The sequence below is a fragment of the Ruditapes philippinarum genome, unplaced genomic scaffold (assembly GCF_026571515.1).
Source record: "Ruditapes philippinarum isolate M1 unplaced genomic scaffold, ASM2657151v2 ctg2177_1_1_1_1, whole genome shotgun sequence".
Lineage (NCBI taxonomy): Eukaryota > Metazoa > Mollusca > Bivalvia > Venerida > Veneridae > Ruditapes > Ruditapes philippinarum.
Window position 1 is genome coordinate 275,239 of NW_026852871.1, and position 21,033 is coordinate 296,271.

Here is a 21,033-nt window from a genome sequence, read left to right on the forward strand (position 1 = left end):
TTATAAATATGGAAAGATAAGTGTACAAATAAGGTGAAATTTTGCTAGTCTACCCTACCACAGCTGATCCTTTTATATGTGAAGTTTGTTTCTTAATAAATGAACTTTATGTGAAGTTGGTTTCTTAATAAATGAATACTACACTCAGGGTTTTCATTTTTATCTGAGGGAACAAATGTGCCTACGAAAACAACCAATTTGGCCATGAGTTGAGTAGTATATTTAAATCTAGACTGAAATACAACTGATTTTAACAGCATTTCAACCGATGATATGGATCGTCAATCTGTTAATAATGAAAACCCAGAAAGTAAATCAGTTTTTTGTATGGAAAATACAACCGATATCAACAGTATTAAATTTTCAACCTATGATATGGATAGCCAATCTGTTAATAATGAAAACCCTGCTCCCTACAAAGTACTAGTATACGGTCCCCCTCCCCTCTTAAAGGCATTACAGATCCCTATTTTCATTTTTGCTAAAAATTGCCCCCACCCAAACATACATTGAATCAGCTGTTATAATAAATTAAAGCTTAAGTGACTAAGAAATTAAAGAAAAAAAAAATCCGAGTTGTCCACTTCTGAAAAAACACTATACCGCCAAATTTCAAACGTTCACTTACTAGGATTTTTATTAAAGAAAAAGTTCCCTTGTTTTATTTCAAGTATTCTTTCATTGTTTTCCACAAGTGTTCCGACCTTCTCTGACAGTTGCAGAGCAAGTGCTTGTAGACGTGTCGGTTCGGTTCGGTGCATGATCACCGTTTGAGTTGGCTCATCCAGAGATGCCTGAAATTAATTCATTATGCATTATACAGTTTTCATGTAATGGTAGTAGCATTTCATTTTCATGCAAATACTGTCAATTCTCTCGATTTATTGGCCACTCAAATTCTTAATTTTGTAGAACATGACATTCTCATGGGTTCTTATAAATTTATAAATTACCTGTTTCTGCTGCAAAAAAATACAAAAACAAAAACAGAATGCACAAATGGTGTAATAATCATACAGCAAACAAAACAAAATTCATTGGACCTTAAATCGTAGATTGACCTATCTTTGAAAACCACGAAAAATTAAACCTCCATGAATAATAATGATTTATTTATATATACATGTACTTTATTTCAATCATTATGCACTTTACATACAAAACTTAAAATCTTAAATATATATAAGGATATACAGTTAACTAGTCACTGAAAAACAAGCTCTCTCTTAGATTTCTTCATAAAATTACAGCAGCCGTGTTTATAAAACTATATAAACATCACGATCATCCATGAAAAGCGACATTACAAATGTGCAGGGATTCACCGTGGCTGCATTTCTTATGCCTCCACCCTTAAAGATCTTCAATGTTGTAACTGAGGTTGTACACCACACTTACGTGAAATTATAAATATGTATGTAATTATGCTTATAAAACAATTTTCAAACATCTAATAATGTTTAAAATATGTACTGCAAATATTTGTACACATTATATGTAATCACTAAAATATATGCATTCATTTCTTATTGAAAAATTTGACTTTGGCTTTATATAGAAAATAAAACTTTTATTACCTCCCTTTATTTACATGAAATGTTCAATTTAGTTTCTTTATAAACTAGACTGCCACTATCATGGCGTGAATACCCCCGCATACCACTTTGTCAGAATCAACAGTGGCCATTTAGAGCTCAAGGACCAGCTCCCTGCCAAATCTGAGGTTACTAAGCCAGTGCATTGCTAAGTTATGTATTCTACATGCTTCAAATGTGAAAATGTCAAAATCAATACACTCTGGACAGGCATTCTGAAGCAATTGAGGGGAAAAGCTTTATTTTAACAAGGTCCCTGTGACCTTGACCTTTGACCCAGTGACCTCAAAATAAATACGGATCATTTACTAATCATGACTAACCTCCATGCCAAATATGAAGACTGTGGGTCATAGGAACCTTAAGTTATTGGGCGGACAAGGTTTTTGAAGTCAAGGCCCCTCTGACCTTGACCTTTGACCTGGTGACCTCAAAATCAATAGGGGTCATCTACTAATCATGACTAACCTCCATGCCAAATATGAAGACTGTGGGTCAAAGGAATCTTAAGTTATTGGGCGGACAAGCTTTTTGAAGTCAAGGCCCCTGTGGCCTTGACCTTTGGCATGGTAACCTCAAAATCAATAGGGGTCATCTACTAATCACGACCAACCTCCATGCCAAATATGAAGATTGTGGGTCATTGGAATCTTAAGTTATTGGGCGGACAAGCTTTTTGAAGTCAAGGCCCCTCTGACCTTGACCTTTGACCCGGTGACCTCAAAATCAATAGGGGTCATCTACTAATCAAGACTAACCTCCATGCCAAATATGAAGACTGTGGGTCAAAGGAATCTTTAGTTATTGGGCGGACAAGAAAAAACCGACGGACGCCGGACGGTCAGACGGCCGGACGGACAATCTGATTCCAGTATACCCCCCTTACAACTTTGTTGTGCGGGGGTATAATAATGCTTTTTGGAACTTGCAAAATTGATAAATGGGACATACATACTGTTACACACAAAACTACTCACCATTAATTCTTCATTGATGATCATTTTACTAATGATGGAGTGTACTTTATAAACATCTAGCTCGAACATTTCAGCGAGGGTCACAAGACTGAGTGTATCGTATACACTGCTGTACGTGAATAAATACGTCCTTAAACTCTCCTCCTGTATCTTACATACAATCATGTCCCGTACTTCATCCTTGTTTTGGAACAAATCCCATACCTACATAGACACAAGAAATTTATTTTTTAATCAAATCTATTTAGCCACAGAATGAACAAACATGTTTACCCCTGATTTATTTATCAACAAATACTTGAAAGACATACATATAAATACACTTACATGTTTTTTTTATTTATTTTGTTCATCAATAAATACAGAGTTGTAGCACAAATCATACAATGTGACTTTAAAACTTGAGAACATGCATTTTTATTTAAAATATTCTTTTCAAGCCTTTAATATCTTTTCCATACATCTGATCCTATTACATATAAAGGTTTTGACAGTTTATATTACCCATGCCATTAGACAAGGGTTATATTGCAAACAACTGTGGATGCACGGTCGTATCACCTGTAAAAAAATCCCTTTGACAATTTTATAACACAGCTTTAGTTTCCTTTATTTGACAAAAATGAAAATTGATTTACAAATTGATAGCAGCAGTGCATAATGTTTGTTTGATTGGGTTTTACGTCACAATGACACAGTATAGGTCATATCGCGACGTTCCAGCTTTACTGGTGGAGGACGACCTCAGGTGCTCCTCCGTGCATTATTTCAGGCAAGAACAGGCACCCGAGTAGAACCAGTAACATTCGTAAGCTAGCTGGACAGCTTCCTCACATGAAAGAATCCAAAATCCCTGTCGGGATTGGAACCCAAAGCGGTGAGGAGCAAGTGGTTTGATGTCAACGACCCAGTGCATGACTAATATACAAAACGTAAATGACAAGTGAAACTATGGTTACCTTAGAATTCATCTTTTCATTAATGATAAAGTTTTTACACGCCTTCCAGTCACCAGTCTTCATGGCTTTAGACGCGGCTACAATATGCTCTCTCATGCTCTCTGGTGGTCCGGTCAGTGTCTGACGCTCGCTCATACGTAACACGTGATGGAAATTCTTACTGATCATTCTACGTCTAGCATCCATCTCGTGGGCTGTAATAGGAGAATTTTTTTATGATCAATTACACTTTGAAGTATGATTAACCAATAAATTGCAGAATTTCTGAAATTTCCTTGTCAAACTTCTGTTTCTAGAACACTCTTATACCATCAAGATGAAAATTTAATGCCAATCAGCCAACAGCAAAGGGCTTGTCAGACTGCACAGTATAATTTTATTGCTTATACAAATTTATTTTATTTTCTTTGTGTTGGAAGCTATAAGCTTATTGAAACGATTTCGAATCTGTTCCTTGAACTAACAAGTACTAAGCAATGAACGTAAAGTTTCTTGCTCTTGCTTAAGGTTTGTTTGTTTCATTTTACGCCTTTTCCCAACAGTATTTCAGTCATATAGGCGGGTAGTTTCCTAACCATCGTTCCTTGAGAGTTACACCAGTACTGGACTACCTTCCTCCGTGCTAAACTACCAAAGCATCTCCCGGGGATCGAACCAACGCCAGAGAGGTAACTGGATTTGATGTCATCGACTCTAACCCCTCGACCACAGAGGCGGTACAGAAATAACAGCTTGTCTCTGACAGTGTTTGAACCCATGCGGCCAGCAATCCTTAAATTACTAGTCTGACCGGTTAACCACTCGGCCACGCCGCCACAGTATTTCCAGACTTTATACAGGTCGCTAAGGCTATTAGCTAAGGCTAATCAATTTCTCATGCAAAAGATCAAGGTGTTAGCAGGGCCAAAACAACATTTTTGGGGAAGGGGCCTCAGCCTTTTGCTTGGGGAAAATATGTGTGATTTTGGCATACTTTGGGAAAAGGGGTCTCAAATTAACACAAACTTTTAACATGTTTTTTAAAATAGAAAAGCAACAAGAGGGCCATTAAGGCCCTGAGGTCGCTAACCTGTATATAGCCCCCCCCCCCCACACACACACCCATAAGAAGATGTTTCATGCTAAGAAGATTTTTTTAAGTTTTTACTATACACATATACAGTAGAACTTCGGGAAGTCGAAGTTGGAGGGACATGCGTAAAAACTTCGATACATCGGGACTTCGACTCATGAATCGCTCTCAATTCCATGACAAAATTTCGACCCGTGACTAGTCCTAATTATAAGATGTATAACGAAACCTTTTTTATGTTTTCCATCATTAATCTGATATTTACATTTTACAATGATAAACATAGCACGTTAAATAACGTTTTTCACGGCTAATTATTTGGACTACCCATTGACGTATACAACAGAGTTACAAAAGGCGTAACAATACGAAAGGGCGATAACTAAACCGGCTTATAGTAAATATTTTGCTTGTCATTCTCACGCAACACCGGGTCAAGGATGTTTTCAAATGAAAGTAGTTCTTACTATTTACTTTCAAATACCACTACGGCAATTAAAATAGAAACGATTAAAGCATTTTATCACACATTTTATCGCAAACAAAGGCTGTTTGTACACACGACTGTGTAATTAACACCTGTCACACAAGTTGATTGGAAATCGTCTTCGCAGCCAGATAAGGTGTGAAAAATGTCTCGAGATCGAAGGTGTCAAAATAATCGACTTCGACTTATTTGTGGTAAATTGCACTAGATTAACTTTATACGGACCACGGAAAAACTTCGACACATCGAAAAATTCGACACATAAAATCTCGACTCATCAATAGGTTTTTATAAGGAACATATAGGAGGAAAAGTCGGGACTTTCATTTTTCTTCGACACATCGAGAAAATCGACTAATCGAAGTTCGACTCATAGAAGTTCTACTGTAGTTAAAAACAATGACACCCCTAGGGCGGGGCCAGTTTTGACCCCAGGGCTTTTATTTGAACAAACTTTGAAGACACTTACTAGAAGATGTTTCATGCTTAAGATCTAAACTCTAGCTATTTGGGTTTCTTAAAAAGAAGATTTTAAAGTTTTTGCTATACACATATAAGGAAAATCAATGACCCCGGGGCGGGGCCAATTTTGACCCCAGGGCTTTTATTTGAACAAACTTGGTAGACACCTATTAGAACATGTTTGATGCTAAATATCTTAGCTCTAGCTCTGTGAGTTCTTTAAAAGAAGATATTATAAGTTTTTACTATATGCATATAGGGAAAAATCAATGACCCCCTGGGACGGGGCCAATTTTGACCCCAGGGCTATTTGAACAAACTTGGTAGACACCCATAAGAAGATGTTTCATGCTAAACATCTAAGCTCTAGCTCATTGGGCTTTATAAAAAAAGATTTTTAAGTTATTACTGTACACATCCCCTGGGGCGGGGCCAATTTTGACCCCAGGGCTTTTATTTGAACAAACTCGGTAGACACCCATAAGAAGATGTTTCATGCTAAACATCTAAAGTCTAGCTCATTGGGCTTTTTAAAAGAAGATTTTTAAGTTTTTGCTATACACATATAGTTAAAAACAATGACACCCCTTGGGCGGGCCAGTTTTGACCCCAGGGCTTTTATTTGAACAAACTTTGTAGACACTTACTAGAAGATGTTTCATGCTTAATATCTAAACTCTAGCTATTTGGGTTTTTTCAAAGAAGATTTTTTAAGTTTTTGCTATACACATATAAGGAAAATCAATGACCCCCGGGGCAGGGCCAATTTAGACACTAGGGCTTTTATTTGAACAAACTTGGTAGACACCTATTAGAACATGTTTGATGCTAAATATCTTAGCTCTAGCTCTTTGAGTTCTTTAAAAGAAGATTTTTAAAGTTTTTACTATATGCATATAGGGAAAATCAATGACCCCCTGGGGTGGGGCCAATTTTGACCCCAGGGCTTTTATGAACATGTTTCATGCTAAATATCTTAGCTCTAGCTCTTTGGGTTCCATAAAAGAAGATTTTTTAAGTTTTTATTATATGCATATAGGGAAAATCAATGACCTCCTGGGGCGGGGCCAATTTTGACCCCAGGGCTTTTATTTGAACAAACTTGGTAGACACCCACTAGAAGATGTTTCATGCCAAATATCTAAGCTCTAGCTCTTAGGGTTTTTTAAAAGAAGATATTTAAAGTTTTTTCTTTCGGTTGCCATGGCAACCACAGTTCTGCATGGAATTAAATTCTTTGAACAATTTTTAAAGGTGACCACCAAAGGAACATTCCTGTGAAGTTTGGATGAAATTGGCCTAGTGGTTTATGAGGAGATGTCATTTAAAGTAAAAGTTTACGGACGCCGGAAGAAAAGCGATCACAAAAGCTCACCCTGTCACTTTGTGACAGGTGAGCTAAAAAGCACTGGGAAATACTAATGAGGCAGTAAAAGACCTTAATTCAACACCATCATTTAATTTTGTTCTAAATTCTATGGGAAATTTCAAAAGACTGGGGAATTTTGAGGACCATACTGGGGGAAAAATGAGGCTATTTTGGTTTGGGGAACCAGTCTATATTCGGTCTCTACAAAGAAGGGTTTTTTGGCCCAGGTTAGATATTCAGCTTGTTATTTTATAAAAACAATCGTATAAAATCACTGACCTGCCATATAAGGTATTTCCATCAACATGGCGGATACAAGATACACACATTCTAGAAGCTCTAGATTAATGTGCATATGGTACGGTAGTAAACGTCTTTTCTCTATCTTTTCCTGCTCCGGGGTACGCTCGTGCTGGCGCTGTAGGAGCAGACCCTACAAATATAAAGTAAATTTTTATTATCAAAAGTCAATTCTTACCGTCTCTAACCGGTAATGTTTTAAAGGGACTCCATTGAGGTTTAAAAGCCTAAAACATAACATTTGAATTTCTTACATAAATGAGCTGAAGCACTTTAAACAGAAATATATTTCAATAACATTTTTTCTATTTAACAGTACAAGCGATGGAACATAGTTTCATCAAAATTAACCAATGATAATTTTTAGGGGAGACTTCCTTAAAAGTTTATATTTTTCAGCCTGTTTTAAAATTGATCTAGAGCCAAGTTTATTTTTCTTTTAAGGGAAATCTTTAAATTTTTCAGTATGTTGTGTTAATTTTCTTAATTTTTTGTAACATTTACCTGTGCGAGAAGTTCCTTAGCTCGACCTCCACTTTGGATATCTACCAGTGCATTGTGAGCATCCTTGGTCATCCCTTGTCTGAATGAACACAGACCTAACTGTACCATTGTACGATTATATAAGATCTGAAAATATAAATGGTAATCTGAAATCAAATACTGACAAAACTAATGTAAGGATTTCATAAATGACTTCATCACATAAATCATGACACAGTAGTGTAATAAAGCCATTTATTACATGCTTTTCGGTGGTTTATAGAAATATAACAGTGAAATATAAAACTAGCTCAATTTGATATTTTCATTGTTTTGAATTTAAGCCTGTTATGTTGTTTCAGTAATATGTCAAAGGGTGAGAAAAATGTGCAGCCTGACCCGCACTCGAACCCGGGACCCTTGGAATACCTTTCCGTGGCTCTTCGGACTGAGCTATCAGGCCACTTACACATCTTCTCCCCTAAATAGTGAACACTTCTGAAATGTGACATACTCTCATGCTTTATTGAAATTCGTCCTCGAATTTCACAGAGTTACAGAGCAATATGAGCTATATCAGTCACGGTCCCCTGTTGGGTGCCAAATGTCACAGGGTGAGAAAAATGTGCAGCATGACCGGGACTCGAACCCGGGACCCTTCGAATACCGTTCCGCGGCTCTACTGACAGTTATACGGCCGCGTACACATCTTCTCCCCTAAATAGTACAGTTCTGACAGATATACTGTAATCTGTTGCTTTTACGATTTGAGCTATAAATTATTAACTTTTTTTCTTTTAAGCATCTAATTAACTTGATAACAACCAAAATAGCCAAATACACAAAATCAAGATAACCAGTCTTTTAAATGTCATTTCAAATTTTTCAAATTATACTATATACTATACAAACATATATTGATATTTTCACTTTGATTATATCAATGACAGAAAACAGAGCTACATAAACTAGAACTGCCACTGTCATGGCGTGAATACCCCCGCATGCCACTTTGTCAGAATCAACAGTGGCCATTTATAGCTGAAGGACAACTTCCCTGCCAAATCTGAGGTTACTAAGCCAGTGCATTGCTAAGTTATGTATTCTACATGCTTCAAATGTGAAAATGTTAAAATCAAAACACTGCGGACAGGCATTCTTAAGCAATTAAGGGGAAAAGTTTTTTTTTGTCAAGGTCCCTGTGACCATTGACCCAGTGTCCTCAAAATCAATAGGGTAACCTTATGGTCATGATCAATCTCCATGCCAAATATGAAGACTGTGGGTCAAAGGAATCTTAAGTTTATGAGCAGACAAACTTTTTGAAGTCAAAGTCCATGTGACCTTAACCTTCGACCCAGTGACCTTTAAATCAATAAGGGTCACTCACCTACTAATCATGACTAACCTCCATGCCAAATATGAAGACTATGGGTCAAAGGAATCTAAAGTTTTTTGGCGGACAAGCTTTTTTAATCAAGGCCCCTGTGACATTGACCTTTGACCCATCAATAGGGATCATCTACAAATCATGACTTACCTCCATGCCAAATATGAAGACTGTGGGTCAAAGGAAACTTAAGCTATTGGGCGGACAAGCTTTTTGCAGTCAAGGTCCCTGTGACCTTGATCTTTGACTCAGTGACCTCAAAATCAATCGGGGTCATCTACTGATCATGACTAACCTCCATGCCAAATATGAAGACTGTGGGTCATAGGAATCTTAAGTTTTTGGGCGGACAAGCATTTTTAAGTCAAGGCCCCTGTGACCTTGACCTTTGACCTCAAAATCAAAAGGGGTCATCTACTAATCATGAATAACCTTCATGCCAAATATGAAGACTGTGGGTAAAAGGAATCTCAAGTTATAAGGCGGACAAGTTTTTTGAAGTCAAGACCCCTGTGACCTTGACCTTTTACGTGGTGACCTCAAAATCACTAGGGATCATCTACTAATCATGACTAACCTCCATGCCAAATATGAAGATTGTGGGTCAAAAGAATCTTAAGTTATTGGGCGGATAAGCTTTTTGAAGTCAAGGCCCCTCTGACCTTGACCTTTGACTTGGTGACCTCAAAATCAATAGGGGTCATCTACTAATCATGACTAACCTCCATGCAAAATATGAAGACTGTGGGTCAAAGGAATCTTAAATTATGGGGCGGACAAGAAAATATTGAAGGAGAGCCGGGCGGCCAGACTCCAGTATACCATACCCCCCTTATAACTTTGTTGTGCGGGGTATAATTATATTTTAAAGCAGCCATATCACTGGGTTTTTTATTCTGAATGACTGTTAGTATGCAATAAATTTTAAATTGATTTTCTTTCAAGCAGGCATTTTTATTCATATGTTTAAATAATCAATACCAAACAAAGGTAGAAGTTTAAATGTAATGTATTGAATCTCTATTGTGGGTGTAACCCGATATCATTTTATAAATCTATTTTCACTACAAGTTAACATAACATTGAGTAGACGGGCACTGACTTGTCGGATCAATAACTTAAGACAATTGTTTTTCAATATCCTAATGAGAAGTTTAAATCACTGGTGAGTAAATTTACTCAATATCTATGATTGAAACTTAAATAATTTTTACTATATACTTTAATAAACCAATCAATTTACTCAATATCTTTGTTTAAAACTTAATAGTTTACTATATACTTTAATATATCAATTTAAAAAGATTTAACATTAATGACCTTGAGACATTTTCTGTGCCCCACCCACAACTCAAACTGGATTTTTTTTTATTTTGTTGTGTTTGGTGTGTCAACAGCCATGTATCTATCCTTAAAAAGTCACAGATGCCCTAAAAATGATCCAATTTTGCCAGAGCTTAGTGATAATGCTTTTGTTACTGGGTTAAAACTGACTTTTAAAATCTTGATATCCTAAAAACTGAATTATAAGTTTAATAATTCTGAAAATGAAGGCTATTAATAAGACAATCATGTTCATTTGAGAAATTCAGCAGATTTTGGTATAACAACGATTCGTTTTTATAGGGGTTTGATATCCTTGGTTTAAAAAATATTCAGTCATGGACCAATTAAAAATACAATGATGAAAATCTGAAACAAAACTGTTGGAGAAGTCATTTTAATAAAACCATAAAAATTCATGTCCATGAAATGAAGTGAATTCAAAGCAAGAATAAGAAAAAAAAATTACTTTCAAGTTTCTTTATTTGTTATGAACAAAAAGCCACTTCAAGTATCTATTTATTTCTATTTTAGGCAATATTATGGCTGTACCGGATAAGAAATCATCTCAAAAAGTTTCATCTATACTATCTCAAGGTGGTGCTGAAGATTTTGACATATTCTGTAATCAATGTGACAAAGATGACATCAGACTACCTGCCTTTGGTTACTGTGTCGATTGTGAGGTACATTTATGTCAAACTTGCTATAACACTCACAGGCGACCAAAACCACTACGCCATCACCAACTTCTAGATAAAGATCACATGCCACAAAAACAAAACCTCAGTAAGTCATTAAAATCTACTTTAGGCCCACAGGATGGTGATTTATCAAAGCCTTGTACCAAACATACCAAAGAAAAGATCAAGTTCTACTGTCATGACCATAATACACTTATATGCAGCATTTGTGTGACCCTTGAACACACACCAACATCCTGCAATGTGGACTACATACCTGATATATCAGGAGAGATTTTAGACAGTACTGAGTTCAAAGAAACTCTTAAAGATATTCACAAATTAACAGAAGAATGCTGCCAGATTACAAAAGATATGAAACAAAGAGTTGCTAAATCAACAACTTCTCTGAAAGATTCTATAGCAGAGATAGAGAAATTTAGAAAAGAGATTAACAAGAGATTAGATGAACTAGAAAAGGAGGTTAAAGATACTGCAACAACAATTCAACATGACAACAGCAAAAAGTTGAAAACAACAGAAACAACATGTGATAACATCAACAGATCACTCCAAGCATCAGCTGATACTTTAAAACATCTCAACACCAACAAGAAAACTGACCAACTGTTTACTGAATTGAAAACAGCTCAGCAACAGATATTACACAATGAAAATTTAACAAAAAAACTACTTACAACCAATGATGTTGATGAATACACTTTTGAACCAAATCATGCTATCAAAAAACTCATTAAGAATGAGAAATCATTAGGGGCGTTGAGAAAAAAGGCAATAAAGCAACCAGCCCAATCAAAGAATACGGCTACAGTACCAATGAAAATGACTTCCTCTAGAAATATCAATGTTAAAACATCCTCAGATACAAAGGAACTGAAACAACCAGCTCAATCAAAGAATAAGGCTGCATTACCAATGAAAATGTCTACCTCTAGAAACATCGATGTTAAAACATCCTCAGATACAGAGGAGTGCCATATATCAGGTTTAATTGTCTTTTCTCAAAATCAAGTATTTGTAGCAGATAACAATAATAAATCAATTAAAATGATAGACATAAACAGTGAAGAAATCAAACAACTAAAGCTTGAATCAAAGCCCTGGGATATCACCATAGTGACCAGAGATACACTTGCTGTTACATTAACATACACCGACACAATACAGTTCATTTCCTTCTCCTCAAACTCTCTCTCATTGAAAAACAAACTGAAAGTAAGTGGATGGTGCCATGGAATAAGCCATCATCAGGGGAAACTTGCATTGACATTTTTATCTCCTGCCAAACTCCAAATCATGGACTTGAAAGGTAATATGAAAATTACAGTTGAGAAAGATTCCAATGGTGACAGTATTTTCATTCAACCTTGGTATGTCACCACAAACAGTCATTCAATCTATGTATCTGATACCTACAAATGTGAAGTTATATGGTTTAATTGGCAGGGAGAGATGATAGGAAGGAAAGTAGATATTGAACTTCCAAGGGGTATTTCACTGTTAGATGATGGGTCCTTCTTTGTGAGTGATTACAAGGGTAATTGTATATATAGAGTTAGTGGTGATTGTAAAGACAGGACAACTATACTGAAAGACGTGGAGTGTCCTGAAGCTATATGTTGGTGTGCTGAGACAAGTACACTTTATCTAAATACATATATGATATTTTCTAAAAAGAACAGTCATATAAAAGTGTATAAAATGGTGTAGAACTAAGAAATGACAATTGATGCAGTCAAGGATAGACAAGATACTACCATTAAGTACATCAGATCAAGCAACCATAATCAAGATCACCAGTAGCATTCAAGATCAACAGTAGAATTCAAGATCATCAGTAGAATTCAAGATCACTAGTATTCAAGATTACCAGTATTCAAGATCACCAGCAGCATTCAAGATCACCAGCAGTCAAGATAACCAGCACTCACTTACAATTTAGCAACATTTTAATGGTATTCAATATCATTTGATTTTTGTTGGTCTATGTAATGTGAACTAAAGTAATTTTTTTATAAAAATCCAGGGTGGAAGAGGGGAACTTTTTTCCATTTATGATACTGTGTTCTTTCTTTTCCCTGGTCAGATTACAGTGTTTCAAAAGAAAAATAAATATATAACAAGAGGTTCCTGATTCGCCTACCAGAAACAACTGTTTTTCAGTGTTAGAAATTATTTTTCAAATGAACTTGCCCAAAGGCAGGTCACCTCAACTTTAACTTGCCCCTCTTGTAATAAACTTTCACAACACTGATTGTTTTTTCCCTTCTTCATAATAAACAATAGGGGCAAGATGGCCCTAGATCACTCATCTGACCCATCATTTCATTGTTCACTATATAAATTGAAATATTTTGTCCTAATATTTTAGAAAGGCTTTGTTAATGATATCTATGTTGCAAACGTGTTCCTATGAGACAATGTAGAATAAATGCAGAATAAATGACCACTTTAGCAGGGTTAATTTTGATGGGACTTTTTTATATGAATACAAAAAATGTCACATGCAAAATATGTAAGGTGTAGATGTAAACAAATTTTTTATACATTCAATATTGTAACGTGACTGTATCTAAAAATAAGAGCTGTCACAGGTAGGGTTGGATATCGTTAAGAACGAAACAATAAGATACAATACCGATACTTGTGAAACAATACGGTATTTATTGATACCAAAACTCTATACTTTTAAAGCGTTTGAGCAGCTTTATTCATTATGTATTCATTATTTCTATAGGAATCTTATTTTGTTTTGTTTTATTATCAAATAAAAGTAATTATCAAGCTTCTTTGTAATGTTAATTATATTCCATTTCCCTTTTACTGAGAATGTATTAAGATAAAATTGAGAAAACTAGAACTGCCAATATCATGGCGTGAATACCCCCGCATACCACTTTGTCAGAATCAACAGTGGCCATTTAGAGCTCAAGGACAACCTCCCTGCCAAATCTGAGGTAACTAAGCCAGTGCATTGCTAAGTTATGTATTCCACATGCTTCAAATGTCAAAATCAATACATTGCGGACAGGACATTCTATAGCAATTGAGAATAAAAGCTATTTTTTTGTCAAGGTCCATTTGACCTTGACCTTTGACCCAGTGACCTCAAAGTAAATAGGGGTCACCTTATAGTCATGATCAACATCCATGCCAAATATGAAGACTGTGGGTCAAAGGAATCTTAAGTTATTGGGCGGACAAGCTTTTTGAATTCAAGGCCCCTGTGACCTTGACCTTTGACCTCAAAATCAATAGGGGTCATCTACTAATCATGACTAACCTCCATGCCAAATATGAAGACTGTGGGTCAAAGGAATCTTAAGCTATTGGGCGAAAGCTTTTTGAAGTCAAGGCCCCTGTGACCTTGACCTTTGACCTGGTGACCTCAAAATCAATACGGGTCATCTACTAATCATTACTAACCTCCATGCCAAATATGACGACTGTAGGTCAAAGGAATCTTAAGTTATTAGGCGGACAAGCTTTTTGAAGTCAAGGCCCCTGTGACCTTGACCTTTGACCTAGTGACCTCAAAATCAATAGGGGTCATCAACTAATCATGACTAACCTCCATGCCAAATATGAAGACTAAGGGTCAAAGGAATCTTAAGTTATTGGGCAGACAAGAAAAAAACGACGAACAGCCGGACAGACGGCCGGACGGACGGACAAGCTGATTCCAGTGTACCCCCCTTACAACTTTGTTGTGCGGGGGTATGATGAAAATGTTACTGTTTATGAAATAAAATATTCTGATACCTTGACATCAACATATCAATGAGATCATGAAATAAGCAGGAAAATTAACAGACAAGAGGCCCCAAGAGGGCCATGAGGTCGCTCACCTGTATATAAGCCCCCGGAGCGGGGCCAATTTTAACCCAAGGGCTTTTATTTGAACAAAGTTGGTTGACACCCATAAGAAGATGTTTCATGTTAAACATCTAAGCTCTAGCTCATTGGGTTTTTTAAAAGAAGATTTTGCTATACACATATAGTTAAAAAAAATTGGTCAAAGACAGAAAAGGCCGGGTTGCATATGTATACAAAATATCATGAGGCTATGAAGTTACTTAAATTTTCTACCACTGTCTTGACCATTGATGTTGAAAATTTAACTTAGTTGGTAAAGCGAAAAAGAACAAGAATGTCGAACGACACATATACCCCCCTTTCTAGCCATTGACTCACATAATTGGTAATTTTATTAAAGAAACTTGCCAAAAATGGGTACATGGAAGTGTTCAATTATGGAAAAACCAACGGGAACCATTTTGACATTTAATGCCCATGTGACATTGACCTTTGACCTAATGACCCCTAAATCAATAGAGGTCATCTAATACTTATGACCAATAACTAGGTGAAATATGAAGACTTTGTGATGAATACTTTTCAAGATAATCAGCTGACCCTTTTGACATATAAGGCCTCTGTGACCTTGACCTTTGACCTAGTGACCCCAAAATCAATAGGGGTCATCTTCTAGTGATGACCAATCACTATGTGAAATATCAAGACTTTGTGATGAATATTTTTCAAGATAATCAGCGGAAACCATTTTCACATTTTAAAGTCCCTGTGACCTTGACCTTTGACCTAGTGACCCCAAAATCAATAGGGGTCATCTACTAGTGATGACCAATCACTATGTGAAATATGAAAACTTTGTGATATATACTTTTCAAGATAATCAGCGGAAACCATTTTGACATTTAAGGCCCCTGTGACCTTGACATTTGACCTAGTGACCCCAAAATCAATAGGAGTCATCTACTAGTTATGACTAATCACTATGTGAAATATGAAGACTTTGTGATGAATTGTTTTTAAGATAATCAGCAGAAATTATTTTCACATTTTAAGGTCCCTTTGACCTTGACCTTTGACCCCAAAATCAAAAGGGGTCATCTACTAGTTATGACCAATCACTGTGTGAAATATGAAGACTTTGTGATGAATACTTTTCAAGATAATCAGCAGAAACCATTTATACATTTAAAGCCCCTGTGACCTTGACCTTTGACCTAGTGACCCCAAAATCAATAGGGATCATCTACTAGTTATGACCAATCACTGTGTGAAATATGAAGACTTTTGTGATACATACTTTTCAAGATAATCAGCGGAAACCATTTTGACATTTAAGGCCCCTGTGACCTTGACCTTTGACCTAGTGACCCCAAAATCAATAGGGGTCATCTACTAGTGATGACCAATCACTGAGTGAAATATGAAGACTTTGTGATACATACTTTTTAAGATAATCAGTGGAAACCATTTTGACATTCAAGGTCCCTGTGACCTTGACCTTTGACCCCAAAATCAATAGGGGTCATCTACTAGTTATGACCAATCACTGTGTGAAATATGAAGACTTTGTGATACATACTTTTTAAGATAATCAGCGGAAACCATTTTGACATTTAAGGTCCCTGTGACCTTGACCTTTGACTTAGTGACCCCAAAATCATTAGGGGTCATCTACTATATATGACCAATCACTGTGTGAAATATTAAGACTTTGTGATACATACTTTTTAAGATAATCAGCGGAAACCATTTTGACATTTAAGGTCCCTGTGACCTTGACCTTTGACCTAGTGACCCCAAAATCAATAGGGGTCATCTACTAGTTATGACCAATCACTGTGTGAAATATGAAGACTTTGTGATACATACTTTTTAAGATAATCAGCGGAAACCATTTTGACATTTAAGGTCCCTGTGACCTTGACCTTTGACTTAGTGACCCCAAAATCAATAGGGGTCATCTACTATATATGACCAATCACTGTGTGAAATATGAAGACTTTGTGATACATACTTTTTAAGATAATCAGCGGAAACCATTTTGACATTTAAGGTCCCTGTGACCTTGACCTTTGACTTAGTGACCCCAAAATCAATAGGGGTCATCTACTAGTTATGAACAATCACTGTGTGAAATATGAAAACTTTGTGATACATACTTTTTAAGATAATCAGCGGAAACCATTTTGACATTTAAGGTCCCTGTGACCTTGACCTTTGACCTAGTGACCCCAAAATCAATAGGGGTCATCTACTAGATATGACCAATCACTATGTAAAATATGAAGACTTTGTGATAAGTACTTTTCAAGATAATCAGCGGAAACCAATGGTCTACCGACGGACAGACCGACGGACGGACCGACAGACAGACAGACCGACATTAGCAAAACAATATACCCCCTAGTGATGGAGAATCGGACTAAAAACATAATCGATAATCGAATTGAATCAAACATAATTAATTGATTAAAATCGGTAAATAATCGAAAACTATTTGTAAATATGCTGGTTCATAAATATGCTGGCTATAATGAAAAATACACTAGTACACATCTTTTCAAATATCTATTCTTTTATTTACTTATAATATATGATCATATACAAACAACATATACAATATATTACAAACCACAGGCTAGATTAACATATTAATTGTTTGTAAAACCTGAAAAAAGTTAAATGAAACGTTTAGACAAAGCATGAACTCCTTAACAATAGCAATTTAACTCTTTTTAACCATTTAAATTCACAATGAACTGTAACTATCACTAAGCTTGAAGAAGCACAAATCTAACAGTAATCTTGAATCCATGGCAATTTTAAGAAAAAATTATTGCTTTCACTTTCTCTGGACTAAGGCAGGTCTGGGCTCCTTGTCGCTGGCTGTTGGTACTGGTTCGTGTGGGGGCTGCGTTCATTGAACGCCACCTTTCCTTGTTGATCTTGTTTATCATATTTTGAACTAGATACAGTATGACTAGTTTCATCAGTGTTACGGTGATGTTTGTCGAAATGCTGCTGTAAATTTGTTGTATTACCCTAAAAAAAAACACAAGCATAATTTTCTCAGTTCATACTTTCCATTTAAAAACCACTACTTAAATTCTTTTTTTATCTTTTTTTTTTAAATAATATTTTGGACTGTGACTTAGTTTTCAAAAATATTCATTTTTTTTTTTCATTTTAAATTAACCTTACATTGATACATAACACGTTAACCATTATAATTTACAAAGCATGTTATCATGCTGACAATTGCCTACGATAAAAACTGGTACAAGAACTACATGTTCGGTAACAGGTTATATCCGAAAAATGGGAGATTAATAAATCACATTTGTTTGCAGACGACCGTTTTCAAAAGTATTCATTTTAATCGACCTTACCTGGATACATTACAAGTTATACATTATCATTTACATAGCATTTGAACACGTTCATAATTTCCTATAATAAAATCTTGTACAAGAACCACATATCCGCTAACATGTTATATCCGAAAAAAATGGAAGAAAATATTCACCTTTGTTTGCATACGACTTCATGTATAATTGGCAAATGACAGTTGTCATGTGAAGGTTGTGCTTCACTGGCGGGCCGTCAGAATGTTTTTTTTAAGCCAAAGACAACGCTAAACTGACGAGCGTGTCTTCCCTGGGAAATTGAAAATTTCCTTGTCCAACTTTACGATGAGAGTAACGTCCCTTTGTGATTTTCTTTTAACCCAAAGAAATGTAAGTAGCAACATCGATTTTACAGTAAATAAATCGATTGTCGCTAACATAAGCGGCCGGCGACGATTATCCGATTCTACTCGATCATCGTGACATCACTAATACCCCCTCTTCTTCTAAGGGGGGCATAATAAGCAACAGACCTGAATTGGAATCCCACAATATGGGACCACATGTCAATGCTGTGAACCACATATCAAGAAGCTGTGGTAAGTAGTTGCTGAGAAAACGAAAATTTCTTACTATTGACCATTTATGTTGAAAATTTAACTAAGTTGGCAAACAGGAAGTGGAGGAGAGACAGATCTGAAATCGAATCCCACAGTATGGGACCATGTGTTGATGCTGTATACCAAATATCAAGAGGCTGTGACTAGTAGTTGCTGAGAAGACTGTTACGAAAATTTCCTACTATTGACCATTAATGTTGAAAATTTAACTAGGTGGGCAGACAGGAAGTGGATGAGCGACAGACCTGAAATCAAATCCCACAGTATGGGATCATGTGTTAATGCTGTATACCAAATATCAAAAGGCTGTGATAAGTAGTTGCTGAGAAAACTGTTATGAAAATTTCCTACCATTGACCATTAATGTTGAAAAATTGAACTAATTTGTTCAATTTAACTAAGTGGATAAACAGGAAGTGGATTAGCGACAGACCTGAAATCTAATCCGACAGTATGGGATCATGTGTCAATGCTGTATGCTAAATATCAAGAGGCTGTGATAAGTAGTTGCTGAGAAAACTGTTACGAAAATATTTTTCCCGCCCGCCCGCCGCCAGACATTCACCATACTATAAATCGGATTTGCACCAGTGCAACCCGACCAAACATGTTTCATGCTAAATATCTTAGCTCTAGCTCTTTGGGTTCTTTAAAAGACGATTTTTTAAGTTTTTATTATATGCATATAGGGAAAATTAATGACCCCCTGGGGCGGGGCCAATTTTGACCCCAGGGCTTTTATTTGAACAAACTTGGTAGACACTCATTAGAAGATGTTTCATGCCAAACATCTAAGCTCTAGACTAAAAGAAGATATATTAAGTTTTTTCTTTTGGTTGCCATGGCAACCAGTTTTGCATGGAATTAAATTCTTTGAACAGTTTTTAAAGGTAACCACCAAAGGAATTCCTGTGAAGTTTAGATGAAATTGGCTTAGTGGTTTATGAGGAGATGTCATTTAAAGTAAAAGTTTACGGACAGACGGACGATGGACGAAAAGCGATCACAAAAGCTCACCCTGTCACTTTGTGACATGTGAGCTTAAAATTAGGACCAGAGAACGCTTTTTTCTAGACCTCACCATGATGTTGATATCAGCAACGACATGCCAGATATTTGCAGAGAATTTGAAAGTACTGGGCCCCACTTGGTCTGAAAATGATGAGCCATTTTGACCAAAGTATGGGCCTTGGGAAAACAAGTAAACATTGACCTAAATGACTGTTAAAAAGTTTGTAGATAATTCAATTTCCCTGGTAATAAAACTTAGACAAGTGGTTCACTTATGAACCAGTACTTAACTAATAATAAAAATTATGCCTAGATGGTAACTTTCTAACTAATATTAATTGCAGGCAAACTATTTTTTAAATGACTACTGAAAATTTTTTATTTGCATAATTTATTTACATAATTGCTGGTTCTTACTTCTAATGTCTAATTCTGTGCATTATCCATTTAATTGTTCCTACTTTGCACCAAATGTCCCTATCACACTGTATATATTGACGAATTTTATTTCCCCTTGTATGCCTCTGTGTACAAAGCATACATCAAAGACACTTGACGACACAAAAAAGTCATGCACAATGTTTCCCTGATTGGTTAATCACCCGGTCAAATATTCTGATGACGAAAATAGACATCTTTTTTTTTACACTTCATAAGCCAAAGGTTGCTAAACTTGAGTGACCTTAGGGGAAATCAAGTTGTACACCTGTCACTTACAGCATTTCTTAAAATAGCAACACTTTTTTTCAGTTACCAATAATCATTTTAAATATTAAGTAATTGTATCTTTTGTTTGTTTGTTTTATCGGATTAAATTTACGGTAGTAGAAATGCTTATCTGTGTAGAAAAGAAATGCGTATCCATTCAGTAAGTAGAGAACAGTAGATAACGTGAAAAACAAGAGGGCCATGATGGCCCTGAGGTCGCTCACCTGTATATAGCCCCCCCCCCCCCCCCCCCCCCCCCCCGGCCCAATTTTTACCCAAGGGCTTTTATTTGTTTATTTGAACAGACTTGGTAGAACACCCATAAGAAGATGTTTCATGCAAAACATCTAAGTTCTAGCTCATTGGGTTTTTTAAAAGAAGATTTTTTAAGTTTTTACTATACACATAGA

The 21,033-nt window shown here is 36.1% G+C and overlaps 1 protein-coding gene, 1 long non-coding RNA gene and 1 pseudogene across 2 annotated transcripts in view; 2 read left to right on the plus strand and 1 right to left on the minus strand.

Annotated features, from left to right (window-relative positions):
• LOC132727144 (uncharacterized) overlaps positions 1 to 13,906 on the plus strand; it is a 66,295-nt gene extending 52,389 nt beyond the window's left edge. The window contains exon 2 of the long non-coding RNA XR_009625298.1: positions 13,642 to 13,906. This is a non-coding gene — a long non-coding RNA (uncharacterized LOC132727144). The remainder of the gene's footprint in view (positions 1 to 13,641) is intronic.
• The window catches only part of LOC132727078 (eukaryotic translation initiation factor 3 subunit C-like), a 36,647-nt pseudogene that overhangs the window by 6,841 nt on the left and 8,773 nt on the right, over positions 1 to 21,033 (minus strand).
• On the plus strand, positions 9,616 to 13,906 carry LOC132727090 (E3 ubiquitin-protein ligase TRIM71-like). Its single transcript, XM_060712502.1, has 2 exons — positions 9,616 to 10,259; positions 10,952 to 13,906. Exon 2 carries the CDS (start codon positions 10,960 to 10,962, stop codon positions 12,829 to 12,831), a length of 1,872 nt encoding a protein of 623 aa, XP_060568485.1. The 5' UTR covers positions 9,616 to 10,259; positions 10,952 to 10,959; the 3' UTR covers positions 12,832 to 13,906.

What these genes read in the sequence shown, in the direction of transcription:
- LOC132727090 (XM_060712502.1), top strand. Translation starts at nt 10,960, where the DNA reads ATGGCTGTACCGGATAAGAAATCATCTCAAAAAGTTTCATCTATACTA.